The 13,839-nt window shown below is 50.4% G+C and overlaps 1 protein-coding gene across 2 annotated transcripts in view; it reads right to left on the bottom strand.

Moving 5' to 3' along the window:
- Positions 1 to 878: 878 nt before the first annotated feature.
- OSBPL5 (oxysterol binding protein like 5) overlaps positions 879 to 13,839 on the bottom strand; it is a 52,015-nt gene continuing 39,054 nt past the window's right edge. For both annotated transcript variants that reach the window (XM_080912037.1, XM_080912038.1), the window contains 11 exons: positions 13,359 to 13,457; positions 12,884 to 12,980; positions 11,048 to 11,146; positions 7,564 to 7,661; positions 7,100 to 7,189; positions 6,868 to 7,004; positions 6,258 to 6,443; positions 5,816 to 5,942; positions 4,916 to 5,042; positions 3,933 to 4,035; positions 879 to 2,082 (listed from right to left, as the gene is read on the bottom strand). In XM_080912037.1, the coding sequence (XP_080768163.1) occupies positions 1,944 to 2,082; positions 3,933 to 4,035; positions 4,916 to 5,042; positions 5,816 to 5,942; positions 6,258 to 6,443; positions 6,868 to 7,004; positions 7,100 to 7,189; positions 7,564 to 7,661; positions 11,048 to 11,146; positions 12,884 to 12,980; positions 13,359 to 13,457 (1,302 nt within the window). In that variant the 3' untranslated portion in view covers positions 879 to 1,943. The remainder of the gene's footprint in view (positions 2,083 to 3,932; positions 4,036 to 4,915; positions 5,043 to 5,815; positions 5,943 to 6,257; positions 6,444 to 6,867; positions 7,005 to 7,099; positions 7,190 to 7,563; positions 7,662 to 11,047; positions 11,147 to 12,883; positions 12,981 to 13,358; positions 13,458 to 13,839) is intronic.

Raw genomic sequence — 13,839 nt, 5'->3', positions numbered from 1 at the left:
CATGGAGGCCTGCAAGGGACCGTGGAACTGGAAAAAAGAGGATTCAGGAGAGCATTCTAAATGTCCAGATGTATGTATGATGTTGTGAGAGACAGGACCTAGTTCTGCATGGGCCCAAGGTGCAGGAGAGGTCAGGGGTTCAGAGCTTCTTGTCTACACTGGAGACAGAGATGTTTGAGGTATAAAATGGCCACTTGCAGGCATCCATGATCCAGGGTGACTGTCTGCTTCATGAAGGCTCCAGGAACAGGATCCTCAAGAGAGCTGGGGTATCTACCCTGGGGTGAGTAGATACATAGCCTCTTGGCTCTTCTTCGTTTTACCCTCTCTTGGCACCTGAGGTGGGGAGGCATCCTTGGGGTTCCCTCTCATGGGTGTTGTTTGGCCACCTTCATTCCCTCTGCTCTCTGTTATCTCCCATGTGTTCTTAAGGGGGCTACAGCTTCCCTTCGAGGTGGTGTGGGGTGTATTGTCAGATGCCAAGGGCTACTCTGGATGTCTCAGAGCTATCTCAGAATACAGAAGCTTAAGCATTATAGTAAGGCCATGTTGGCTACAGGAGACTGCCCAGTCTGAATGTCTCCCTTACTTAAGAAATGGGCCTCATCCTTTCCCTCCCTTCCCCAGTCCTAGTAGCTCCCTGGAATGCCCTGGCAGGCCACATCCCTCCCATGCCCACAGTTGCTCACTGGCTGGCTGGAAGCACTCCAGCTCCCAAGGGCTCCAGGTGGGCTATCTTCTCACTCAACATTGTGAACCTGCATCCACCTTCTGGATCCCTCACTTGGCACCTCCAGCTCAAGACAGCCCTGTAGCACTGCTTTTCCATCTCCCCAGAAGTTCTTCCTTGCTTCCAAGGATCCCCACAAAAGAAAATATACACGAATTACCATTTATTTCAAGGCATGGAGCAGACATACCCCCAGGATGGAGAAGGAGAGAGACAAATGGATACAAAACTTGGGAAATGAAAGAATCAGATACAGTGTAGATGGCACCAACTAGGTATTAAGGCTCCAAATGTGAGTACGCATAGGTGCACACACACACACACACACACACACACACACACACACACACACACACACACGAGTATCATCCACATAGGGTCAGGGGCTTGATGCAGAGGCTGCTCACTGCATACAGCTGCCTCAAATATTGCAATTATATGTAGTCAGAATGTCAACAGAATGGGAAGACTGTATTGGTCAGGGAAAGTGGCAAGCTTGAGTCTCCCTGGCCTTTGGGTTTGGCCCCTGGGCACTTCTCTTGCTCACAAGCTCACACTACAGTTGGCCAGGGCACTCCTCCAGCACAGGTGGGCTCCTCTGGCTGTAGGGAAGATGTGGGTGAAGTAACTACCTGAACAGGTTTCTGTGGAAACAACTTAGTAACAGGATAAAAGTCACAGTGTCCTTACCAGAGTAGCTACAGCCTATCCATGCTTGTGTGAGCACAAGTGGGCAGACTGTCCAGAAGTCAACATTATCACCCAAAGAGCCCTGGGGAATCCTGGAGCCATCCTTCCTGCTGCCCCTGGAAACCTCACTCTCTCCTGTGCTGTGGCAAGTGGCTGTCCAAAGCCTGCACAGGCCCCTCTGATCCCCAGATCTGATGCCATATGGCGAGTGGGCTGGCTTGGGAGAGGCAACTCGAGATTACCAGGGGCACATTGCAGGGCAGACACTGCATTTGGCTTTAGCGTTAAGGCCAGTGGAGGAATAGGTGGAGGGCTCTGTAGGAGAGGCCAGTGCTTCCTGGAGGGTCCTACAGCTGGAGTCACAGCACCCTCATAGCCCCAGGCCCCATCTGCCCTCTTGTACAAGGACCCTTCTGTCCCAGTGGCCATGCCTTTGGGCCCCACTGCCTCTGCAGGCCGCTGTAAAGTGCTGGGTGCCTAGGAGGGAGTTCTGCAGGCGTCACCTTGCTGACCCCAAGGGCTCTTATTTGAGAATATAGTTAATGAATAGTTGACATGTCAGGAAGATGCAGAGCAGGAACCAGGAGCGGGGGTTCTGTAGGAGGCTGGGGGCCGGTGCCTGCCCAGCACGCACTGTGGAGCTCAACATGGCCGAAAGGTGCCTGCAAATTGAAGGGGCAGAGACTGTATTAACACCAGCATGATCACCCTCCCAGTTGATAGGATCATCTGGGACAAGATGGCCTGTCTGCCAGCTGGGAATGTGGCTACAAGTATGTGTGGTGGGGGAGCTCCTTAGGGAGAGGGGTTCCAGGGCTGCACTTCTTGGGTGTCAATTGTGAGTCAGGGGAATCTGGGCTTGGGGCTAGGCTTCTAGATAGCATCCTTCCTGCCATCCCTGGGGTGGTGGTGAATGGTGTCCACTTCCTCAAACCTGTGATGAAGTCCTGACCACTAGATTATTTGGAGATAACATCTCTGAAGAGGTGACTCACTATGGCGGGCCCTTAACCTAGACTGGAATCCTAACAAAAGAGGATCAAGACAGGCACACAGAGGATATTCTTGTCTGCAAGCCAAGGACAGGGCACTGAAAAGAGCCAGGCCTGAAGTCTCTATCTTAGACTCACAGCTTCCAGAATGTGATACACTCAGGGTCTTGTTGGCATCCCAGGCCGTGTGTTGACCAGGGACATAGGAACAAGCCCATCAAGCCTGGACTATGATGTCTGCTTCCTCTGTTTCCTGGATGCAGAAGTCCTTCTGGGGAGGGGTACCAGGTTTCCCTTTCTTTGCCCCATAGCTTGGGAAAGGAGCAGTTTGAAAGACACATGACTGTATTGTTGAGACATTGACTAGAGGAGTCAACCTGGATTGACTTAAGGATCCCTAGAAACCTGGGCTAGCCTCCGGGGAGCTCCATCCCCAGCAGGCATAGCCCACTTCACACTTCCTTATCCCTGGGTCAGCCTTCTGGGTCTGAGGCTCCCCACTGTGGCATTTGAAGAACTCCAGAGATCTCAGAATCCCCATTCTCATTAGCTGGTATATATTTATGTGACTACAGTAGGGAAAGCAAACAGAGCCAGCAAGTGCTGAGACTCAAAGCTTCACTGATGGTTGTTTGCAGGCAACCCACAAGACAAGTACAGTCTACAGAAAACGAGACGTCATGTTCAGCTCATCTCCCACACCCCTTGCCCCACACACTTTCCTGTGAATGAATGAGGCTATTTTTAGACTGATCTGGGAAAACAGGAAAAGCTGCCACTTGGCATGGGGTTGCTGCAAAGTTGGCAGAGTCATCATCACCTTTCCTGGGGCCAGAGTACCATCTCTGGTCTCATACACTGACTCCATGCTCTTTTGTCTTCCACCTCCTCCCTTCAGGCCATTGCACAGACAAACATCCTTTAGCCAGAAGACTCCCCAATGTCCAAACCTACAGCAGTTAACTTCAGCCAACACAGATATCTAAACCTCTGCCCTCCTAGAGCTCATATGACTCAGAAGGTACACAACTCCACCCTTCTGTGGTGCGGCTGACTCATTTTCCTAGCAGTTAATCCTCTAGCTAAAAAGGAAAGGAATCTCAGCCAAGTACTATGACAGTCATGGGGTGTCTGGAGAATGGGCACTAATCTTGGTCTCCACATTCTCCCCTTGTGCTCCCCCCCATCTCTTGTTGGCTCTGCTATTAACCTGTTCATCAGAGAAGAAAGTGGGTTGGCATCTGAATCCCTCACATGATACCGTGTGCTGATAGGAAATCCAATGAGGTCACATAGTGTAACTTCCTAGATACTCCCTTTGCTTTGAGGAACCTCTATGCAGGGTGTTGGGGGAGCTACAGAGAGCCTGAGGTGTCTGGAAGGGCTGCTACCTGCTTTTACACACCTCAGAGGCTTCCTTGGCCCTGCACACTCTAAGCTCCTTGCCTGTGCTCAATGGCAGCTTCATGAGGGCTGTGCTCTCCTACACTGGCAGCCCCCTCCACCTCCCGTGTTCTTACCTATGCAGCTCTTGCTGAGCTTCCTGAATGGACAGCACTGCCTCTTGTAGCATCCTTAGCCGGTGTACCTCTCGCCTGCACCGAGGACATGGGCTCTCACTGCCTAAACGTCCGGGATGAAGACAGCAGGGTAAAAACAGATAGATCAGGGTCAGCTGGGATGTCCTGGCTGAGGGCTGATTTACCCACCCTCAGGAGCCAGACTCAGACATAAGAGAAACCAGAAAAGGTTAGGAGGGGATGCAGGGTCAGCTAGCTTGTAAGCACGAGGTGAGTCAACAAGACATGGATGATTCTCTGCTGATATGGGGACAATGTTGGGAGACACAGTTGCTCGGTAAGAGCAAAGAAGCAAAGAGTCTCACAAGGGCAGAGGTAGAGGTAGGGTCAGGGGCTGGACATTGGACAGTGCCCAACCAAGCTCTCCAGTATCCTTGCAGTTCAGAAAAATCCTAGCCTTGGACCACCTCCTCCCCATTCCATTTTTGAGAGTAGGTTTCAAGTGTGTGAGGCTGGCCTTGAACTTACTGTACCAGGAGATGACCTTAACTCTTGATCTCTCATGTGACCTCTGGATTGCTGGGTGCTAGGTGTGTACTAACATGCTGGGTTTATGTTGTGCTGGAACTGAACCCAGGACTTCATATGTGCTAGACAGGCATTTTACCACTGAGCAACATGCCTAGCAGTCTCCTTTCTTCCCCAAGTCCTGGCTACAGCTCTCATCGGGCCTGATGGTCTGCTCTGAGAAGGCAGATCTCTTAGAAAGAGGGCAGGGTAGGATGAGCAAAGATCTACTATGGAAATACCTGCCCCTGTGTGTTCATCTCTGAAAGGTGCTTCCTGGCCCTTTCTATCCTGCAGAGGGGCTGCAGGTAGGGACCAGCTCTCTCCGCTACCCTCCCTGGTGGTCAAGGTCCAAGGTGTTCACTAGCCAGGGCCAGGACTTATCTAGCATGTAGAAAACTCAAGGAGCCACTTACCAGGAACAAAGTCCTCATCAGAGAGGTCTGGGCAGGACTCAGGTGTGGAGCCACTGCTTTCAGTGACCTGGCTATGGCCAGAGGGCTGGTCACTGGCTTTGCGGAGCCGCCGGTCAGAGCTGGGCCTCTGTAAAGAGATGACATTATTAGACTTAGTGTTTTCTCCCATGGGCACTTTGAGGGTATGGTGTCTCCATTAATATCAGGAAGCACTAGAGTAGGGCAGTGTGCAGAAGACAGAGCTGAGGCTTTGCAGTTGGACACAGGTGGTTTGAACCTCCACCTGGCCTGAACTGCAGCCATTCCATCTCCGTGGCCTCATTTCCTAACAGAAACATAAAACCGTTGACTTCCTCCGGAGGAATGAAGGCCAGGCAGTTCTGCCACCATGTTGGCAAATGGCCAGTGATATTCACACCTGGAACCCTGAGCATGTGGCTAAGCCCACCTGGTGGCAGTCCCATCTCATGTAAGGGCATCTCCTTCCCTCTATTTCCTGGGGCTCCCCTAACCCTTTGACATCCTTCCTGCTTTTCCCAGGCCCTACACAGGTATAGATGTTGGCTTTTCCTCCTCTTCCCTGGGATAGCCTAAGCCTGGGTTTCTTTAAATATAGAATGGGACAAAGTGACTTCAAAAGGTGACAGGCTGGCACAGAGTCTTGAACTGTGAGGCCCAGGGTTCCCATGAACCAAGTATTCTGCTGGGTCCCCCACTGGAAAGGAAAAAGGAACAATGAGAAACCAGGTGACAGTGAAGGCCCACTGCCAGGTAGGGTTTGAGCTATCACAGAGATGGGCACTAAGGGAGGAGGGCCAGGTGGAGGACATGAGGCCACAGGGTCGGCCACACCTACAGTTGAGATCAAGCCAGTGCTGGAGCCTTGTGAGAGGTACTGACCTTGTGCCTGGACTCTGGACTCCCCAGGAAGGTTGTCTGGCCAGACATAGTCTCTCTCTGTAGAGTGTGAAGAATCCCATCTTGCTCATATTGGGCAATGTCCTTCAGCGGGTCCCAGGGTCTGAGGCTGGAGGGTTCAGATGGTGTCCATCAGTAGAGGTGATGACCCTTACAGGAGAGGGTTCTGTCCTAGCCTAGACCTCAGCTTCTCATGGTGACCCAGAAGATGACCACAATTCAGGGGTTACAAGGTTACAAGGAAGGCTTAGGGGGTCTGTCTATCTGACCATCCCTCCTTATCCCTCATTCCTAAGGTACTATTGAAGGCAGGCAGGGAGAGGAGATTAGAGATTCCATGGCCTCTCCAAATAAGACATGCGTGGTAGACTCGGTCTTCAGGCTCCCGCCCCACTGCACAGGCCCCAGACCACCTGCTACTCACTCCTCATATCGGTAGCGCCATTCCTCAGTGAGTGGGTCCAGGGTGAACAACTGTGGCTTCCATGGAGTGAGGCTCTGCTGGTGCTCACGGGCACGCTGCCGCTGTGCCTCTTCCAACACAGACTTCTCCTGTGTGGCTTTGTGCTGGTCACCCTCACGAATGGCCCTGGTGACATGCTGCCAGAGCCTACACGTCAGAGGACCAATGAGCTCAGAGTAGGGCAGTTCCATTCATTGGCATCTCAGAATCAATCCCCTCAACACTGGAAGGGGGCTCAGAGTGTTCCCTGCCCGGTTGCCTTCAGTGACAAGGGGCTGGCTATTTTGCAGAAAGCCTGTGTCTTCCAGGTTTTGATTCTACAGTGTGAGCTGTATTTTTCCTAAACTGGGCTCCTGCCTGCTACCTGCAGGGATCTTCTTGTTGCCAATGATAGGGCCCTCTCCCACCAGCTGTCCCCAGCAGGACAGATGATCTGGCATGAGGGAATCTATTCTGGGGCTGCCCTTGCCAAAGACATCCTGGAATGTGCTCCCAGCATCATGACCCTGACACCCCTCCATCTGGCCATCACAGCCTGTGGTCAGCAGGGCTCCTGGGTACAGGGCCTCACCTCTCAGACTCCAGCTCACTCTGCTCTTCCAGCAGCACCGTGTGCCGCTTCAGCCGCTGCCTGCGGACCTCCTCACTCGGAGTCCAGAAGAGCTCGGTGCCTCCACTGCCCTCTTCCTTGATAAAGACATCTCTGTCCTGCCCCAGATGGTATAGCGGCAGTCAGAGCTGCTGACCTGGTTGGTGATCGCCCTGGGGCCCAGCCAGGCTTTCCCTAAGGGATGCTGTCTTACCCAGTGTCCAGTGAGGCGTGCGAGGACTTCCTCCCCTGACATGATCTTCCCAGAAATTTGGTTGATGCTGGTGCTGCTCCCAAAGAAAGGCTGCAAGAGCAGATGGATACCCAATGCATGGGGAGGAGGGGGCTCTACGCACAGGCACATGCTCAGAGGTACAGAGTAGCCTGTGGCCTAGACGAGGCTCACTACTAGAGAAAGATGCCCTCACTCCAGTGCTTTGGTCTGGACTCATATCTATAGATTCTGCCACCATTAGGATAGGACAATGGGACTCAGGCCTGCAGACTGTGCTGTGTGGCCTGTGGGCAAACCCTTTCTCTCTCTGGCCCTTGTCTGTCCTGTGGGGATGTGAAGTATTCAACTCCAGTTGTACTTGTTCTGGGTGCTTCGCCTGCTGTGGGAGGAGGGGGTCCCCACCTGAGCGCCATGCACTCTCTCCCACAAGCTGCACACAGTACCTTGAGCTTGAAGTCCAGTTCAGCTTGGAGGTTGTTCTTCTCACACTCGATGGTCACTTTACCTCCCAGCTCCATGGTCATGGTGCCATACAGGATCCCTGAAATGCAACTGGTGTTGGGATCCAACCCCGAGAGCCTGTGTCACCAGGCAGGCAAGGAAGGTGGGTGAAGGGGTTTGTTAAGACGCAGTCAGGACCCCGCCTGTTCCTCAGTACTGTGTCCCAGGAAGAGGCCTGTGCTCTGGTCTGGAGATGCCATACCCTTCGCTGGGTCAGTTCCTTCAGGAGCCCTGATCCCAGGGTCTGACCAATCATATCTGTGGCTGGGTTCTGCACCAGCCCTGGAACTAAAAAAAGAAATGTGTCTGCTCCCTACTGCCCCTCAGGACTGTGCAGGGTGCATCTGAAAACCCAGTATGTCTTTTTCCTCAGTTCTCTTGTGTGGTCATATGGAAAATACAATCCAATATTGAAAATAACCATATCTGTGGTTTGAATAGAAATGGCCCCAGTAGGCTCATATATTTGGACACTTATTCATTAGGGAGTAGTACTACATGACAGGGATTAGGAGGTGTGGCCCTATTGAAATAGGTGCAACTTTGGAGGAAGAGTGTTACTAGGGGTGGGCTTTGGGGTTTCAAATGTCTAAGCTAGGCCCCGTGTCACTCTTTCTGCCTGAAGATCCAGATGTAGAACTCTCAGCTATTACTCCAACACTATATCTGCCTGCATGCTGCCATGCTTCCTGCCATGATGACAATGGACTAAACCTCTCAACTGGAGAGTTGGCTGCTCTTCCAGAGGACTGGAGACAGAGTCTCAGCACTCATGTGGCAGCCCACATCTATCTAAGTTCTGATGATCTGGTGCCCTCTTCTGGCCTTTGTAGATACTGCAAGCATATGATACATATACAGGCAGACAAAACACACAGACAAATAAAAGTAAAAAAGACAGCCAGGAGGTAGAGGCATATACCTTTAATTCCAGCACTTGGGAGGCAGAGAATGGTGGATCTCTGTGAGTTTGAGGCCAGTGTGGTCTAAAGAGTGAATTGCAAGACAGTCAGGGCTACACAAAGACACCCTGACTAAGAAAACAAATAAAAAGGCTAATGAGATGGTAAAGAAGAGGGCTGAAGAGATGAGATGGAGGAAGAGGCAGACCTAAGGATCTAAGACCTTGGCAGGGCTTGGCCATGATAGCTCTAGTCTGTCCCCAGAGATTTCCACACCACAGGGACTCTTATAAACTGTCCCCTGTTATAAGAGATTGCTGCAGAAGGCCTTCCATGGCCAAGGAAGCATCAAGAACCAACAGTGTCAGCCTGGCTTTGGGAAGTTCAGTGGAAACTTCCTATGTGGTCCCAAACATAGAGCTAGTGGACTCCCAGCAAAATCACATCTTATCCGGGGCCACAGGCAGCCATTGTTGGCTCCTGAGTTTTGTCTGCCCTTTAGATCTCTGTGTGTTTCCTTCGGTGGGACTATGACACACCTATTCTGTTTTCTAGACCTTAGACCCTAGAATCATCCATTGAACAACATTAACAGATTTTTTAAAAAATTATTTTTTTGTTTTATTTCTTGAGGCAGAGTTTCTCTATATAGCCCTGGCTGTTGTGAAACTCACTCTGTAGACCAGGCTGGCCTCAAACTCACAGAGATTCACCCGCCTCTTTCCCTAGAGTCGTTAAAGGCGTGGCTCATGGAACAAGTTTACTGAGTATCTTTTAAGATACTGCTGTTGGCTCTGGAGAGACATGTAACTCATGCGCAGAGCGTGAGGCTCCCAGACATGGAAGACAAAACAACCACATTTGAAACTGTAGTGGGGATACGTCTCCGGATCCTACCAGAGTAACTACGTCACGGCAAGATGATGCTTAGCTCTTGAGAGTGCCAGACTGCAGAAGAACACATGGCCAGACTCCTGGCAGACCGGGGAAGCAGCACACACACAGCAGTGTGCTTTTCTGGAGTCTGGCATTTCTGAGCTGGTTTCTCTGAGTGCACATCACCCTGCTGCTTTAACTTGCTTGTCTCTCTCAGGCCATCTCTTCATCAGCTCTGCCACAGGCTTAGAGACACTCAAGATGAGAACTTGGCAGGCAGGGTGTGGAGACAAGGGCACAAGCCAGTCTCTGCTCCCCAAATCAAGCTGCACTTGGCCGGGTCATCCTTTGGGTTGTCAGAGCTGTGCCCAGTCAAAGTTGTTTATTTATTTTATCTTTTAAGATATGGTTTCATGATGTAGCTCTGGTCTTGAACTCACAGAGAGCTGCCTGCCTCTGCCTCCCAAGTGTGGGGATGGATTAAAATGTATGAGGCATCAGGTTTTCTTTCTTTCTTTCTTTCTTTCTTTCTTTCTTTCTTTCTTTCTTTCTTTCTTTCTTTCTTTCTTTCCTTTCTTTCCTTCCTTCCTTCCTTCCTTTCTTTCAAATTCTGGGGGTTGAACGCTAGCCTCAGCATGCTCATTAAGTGCTCTACTGATGAGCCTCAGCCCCCACAGAGAGATTTTTAGGGTGGGAAAGCTCTTCCTTTTGACATGACAGTGGTAACTCTATGCCACTATTCTTTAAACCTACAGAATCTACACAAAGAGTTGGCCTTAGCGGAAACTGTGGACTTTAGCTAAAAAATAAATCTTAATCTGGGTTTGCCATGGAAGATGCCTGTGATGAAGGTGGGGGGCGTCCACAGGCATCATACTGTGGCATGACTGGTTTGGTGTGTCTGTGTGTGCGGTGCTGGGATTGTGTCCAGTGCTTCATACATGCTAGGCAAATGTTCTACCACTGACCCACGGCCCCAGTTCCTTTCCTATCTTTTAATTTCAAGACATTGTCTGACTTAGTTATCTAACTGGCCTTGAACTCACTTTGCAGCCCAGGCAGGCCCTGAAGTTTCAATCCTCCTGCCTCAGCCTCCTCAATAGCTGGGATTGATCACTAATACAAGAAGAACCAGATGCAAAATCAAAGAAGAGAAACTGGCAATCCACCTGGCAATCCACACACTCAGCTCTGAAAAGTCACCCACGAGGTTGGGACATCTTCAAATAAGCAGACAGTGTTTAGCATCTGCTTGGGTTGGTCTTGATTATCAGCCCCACCTGAATTTGGAATCACCTAGGAGACACACCTTGGGGTGTACCTATGTGAGTGCTTCCAAGGAGGTTTAACAGAGGAAGGAAGGCACACCCTGGATGTGGGTGGCATGTCCTGGCATCCTTGGCTGAATAAAGAGAAGTGAGCCAAGCCCCAGCATTCATTTCTCTGCTTCCGGTCTGGACTGATGGAGTCATCTACGCCTACTGTGGTGGTTTGTACCCTCTAACTGTGATCCAAAATAAACTCCGTTCTTCCTTCTTTAGTTGTTTTCCACACGTTACAGTAACCAGAAAAGTAACTAATACCATAACTGAGGGCTAGCCTGGGCTATTGGTGGGGGCACATGGGAATGGCACAGGGAGTTGCTCACCTCGGCAGTGGGCATAGGGCATGGTGAGGGTGTACTCCTCCTTGCGGTTCAGGAAGGTGAGCTTAGCCTTGCCATCCAGAAGTGCTGACAGAGAGTTCCCTGCAAAGACAGGACAGGGGCCTGTTTAGGGCACAGACTCTTAGCATCAGGCTGCTACGGCACCCCAAGGTCTGAATGTCCTTACAACATATCTCAGAGTTCCTAGCACCTTCAGCTGGGGCACCGAGGGAGAGGCACACAACCTCTGGACCTTGGGCATCATAAAAACTCTGTCTAGTTTGCACCCATTATGCATCCTGAGAAGTCATCTGACTTGCAGCACATTAATGGTCTATCTCACTTCACCATGGAGTTTCAGGGAGGAGCCTAGGAACCTTTTAGAGCCAGCCTGAGGCCAGAGCATAGGTGGTAAAGGTGAATGGAACCTCGGTGCAGATGCCACATGCTACCCTTTGCTGCTGCCAGGCATGCAGAGGCCCTGGGCACACACCTGCACACTAGTGATGAGGGTAAATACAGGCCTGCTGGGGAAATGTGATGGTGAGGTTCCTGGACACTGTCATTCACAGGCTCAGAGCAGCACAGGGCAGAACGTGGCTGCTCCGGCCTGCTTGGGACACTTAAGTGCTTGCCACCAGTCAGATGTGGCTACCAAAACACTTGATGGAAACCATGCAATGGGATTCTGTTTGCGCTTTGATCTCACTTCTATATACCTGCCTTCTATCCATTCATCCATCTATCTCTCTCTATCTCTCTCTATCTATCTATCTAATCTATCTATCTATCTATCTATCTATCTATCTATCTATCTACCTACCTACCTATAACTCATCTATCTGCCTTCTACCCACCCATATCTACCTACATATCTATCTGTCTGTCTACCTGTTTATATATATATATATATATGTCTATCACCCATCTCTCTGCCTTCTACCCATTCCTATCTATCTATCTATCTATCTATCTATCTATCTATCTATCTATCTACCTACCTACCTACCTATAACTCATCTATCTGCCTTCTACCCACCCATATCTACCTACATATCTGTCTGTCTACCTGTTTATATATATATATATATATATATATATATATGTATATATATATATATATATATACACATGTCTATCTATCACCCATCTCTCTGCCTTCTACCCATTCCTATCTATCTATCTATCTATCTATCTATCTATCTATCTATCCATCCATCTATCCATTCTTTACCTTCCACTTTCATTTATATCCACCTACCTTCTATCTGCCATTACCTATCTGTCTACTTTCTGTCCATCTATCTATTATCTATTATCTACTTACCTATTACCTATCTCTCTGTTTTCTACCCACCTACTTATTACCTATATTTCTGTCTATTATCTACCTACCAACCTACCCACCTTCTATCTATCTACCAACTTTCTGACTTTTTAATCTATCACTTTATCCACCTTCCTACCTACCTTCTGTCTGTCTATCCGTCATATACCCACTGTCACCCATTTGTGGTACTAGGGAAGGAGCACAGCGTGTGCACACTAGCTGTTCACGTCCCGCTGCTCTGCAGTCCCACCCCTTTAACCGGCACAGACAACCACACGTGGCTGACGGCTATGGAGCCAGGCAGCTCTGTAGGAGCGACTCCTTTCCCATCAGCGTCTCCTTTGTTTCCTGACTTTCCTACAGGTGTTTGCTTTCAACAGAGTTAGGGACACCCACATGGTCTCACCCCATGGTTTTGAGGTCCACTACTTCTGGAGTGAAGTCCTCCCCCCACTTCCACAGGCCCATCCCCCACCCTGTTCTGGCCCCATCCCCAGGAGCCTCCTCACCGTAGAACTTAGACTTTGCGGTGATGCTGCCACTCAGGCAGAAGCCATCTTTCCTGTTGCTGACATAGAAGGCAGACACGGGAGGGTGGTGAGACACCTGTGTGGAGAGAGATGGCTCCAGAAATGACAACCCCAGAAAGGACATCTGGGTCCCATGGGCAACTGGGAGGTGAGGGGCACACTTATACAAGTACCAGGGCAGGGCTGGGATCCCTGTGTCTGGGAACCTGTTCAAGTTTCGGAGTCATCTAAAGGTCCCCCGCATGGGGAAGTCAGGCTGCTCGCCCTCCTTCAGGTGATTCTCTGTCACACCATCATGTCTGCTCTTCTGAGAGAATCCCCATGGATGGTGACTGGGTGTGAAACCAGTCCTATGGCAGGGTATGGCCACCGAAAACTCTCAGTCCCACAAGCCCCTGCCCACCACCCACTGCACACACTGAGCGAGAAGGCAAGCGGGGCGGCGGGGTCTTGCCTGTTCTGCTATGTAGAAGGTGTGACTGTTGGTCTGAGGATGCAGCCAGCAGCAGCGAAAAGTCTCCCCCAGAATGGGATTATAGGGTTTCTTGATGCCCTGTTGGGAGCACAAAGACATGCTGGAGGAAACAAGAAGATAGAGCTGTTTCTGGGGGCTTGGATGGGGTCGTTTCTGTCTCTAGAAGAGGTTTTGGCACCCTTATTCTGCTTTAGGGAGACTACTTTTTGCTGGTAGCTTGTGTGTGTGTGTGTGTGTGTGTGTGTGTGTGTGTGTGTGTACTGCCTCAGGAATTCCTATTTCCTATTCAGCTTGGAGGGGCCACAAGACCACAGCTAGATCTGACTGTCCCTGGACTGGGGTACAGACCATACATAAGTGGGACAAAGCTTAGCTCGGGAGATAACATGCTTCCAGGAGACCTTGGTCTAGTCTAGTTTACTGTATGACTTTGGCTTAGTTTCTTCTCTCTGGGCGTCAC

The sequence above is a fragment of the Micromys minutus genome, assembly GCF_963924665.1.
Source record: "Micromys minutus genome assembly, chromosome: 2".
Lineage (NCBI taxonomy): Eukaryota > Metazoa > Chordata > Mammalia > Rodentia > Muridae > Micromys > Micromys minutus.
Note: the sequence above shows the minus strand (reverse complement) of the source record. Positions and strands in the feature narration are given on the sequence as shown.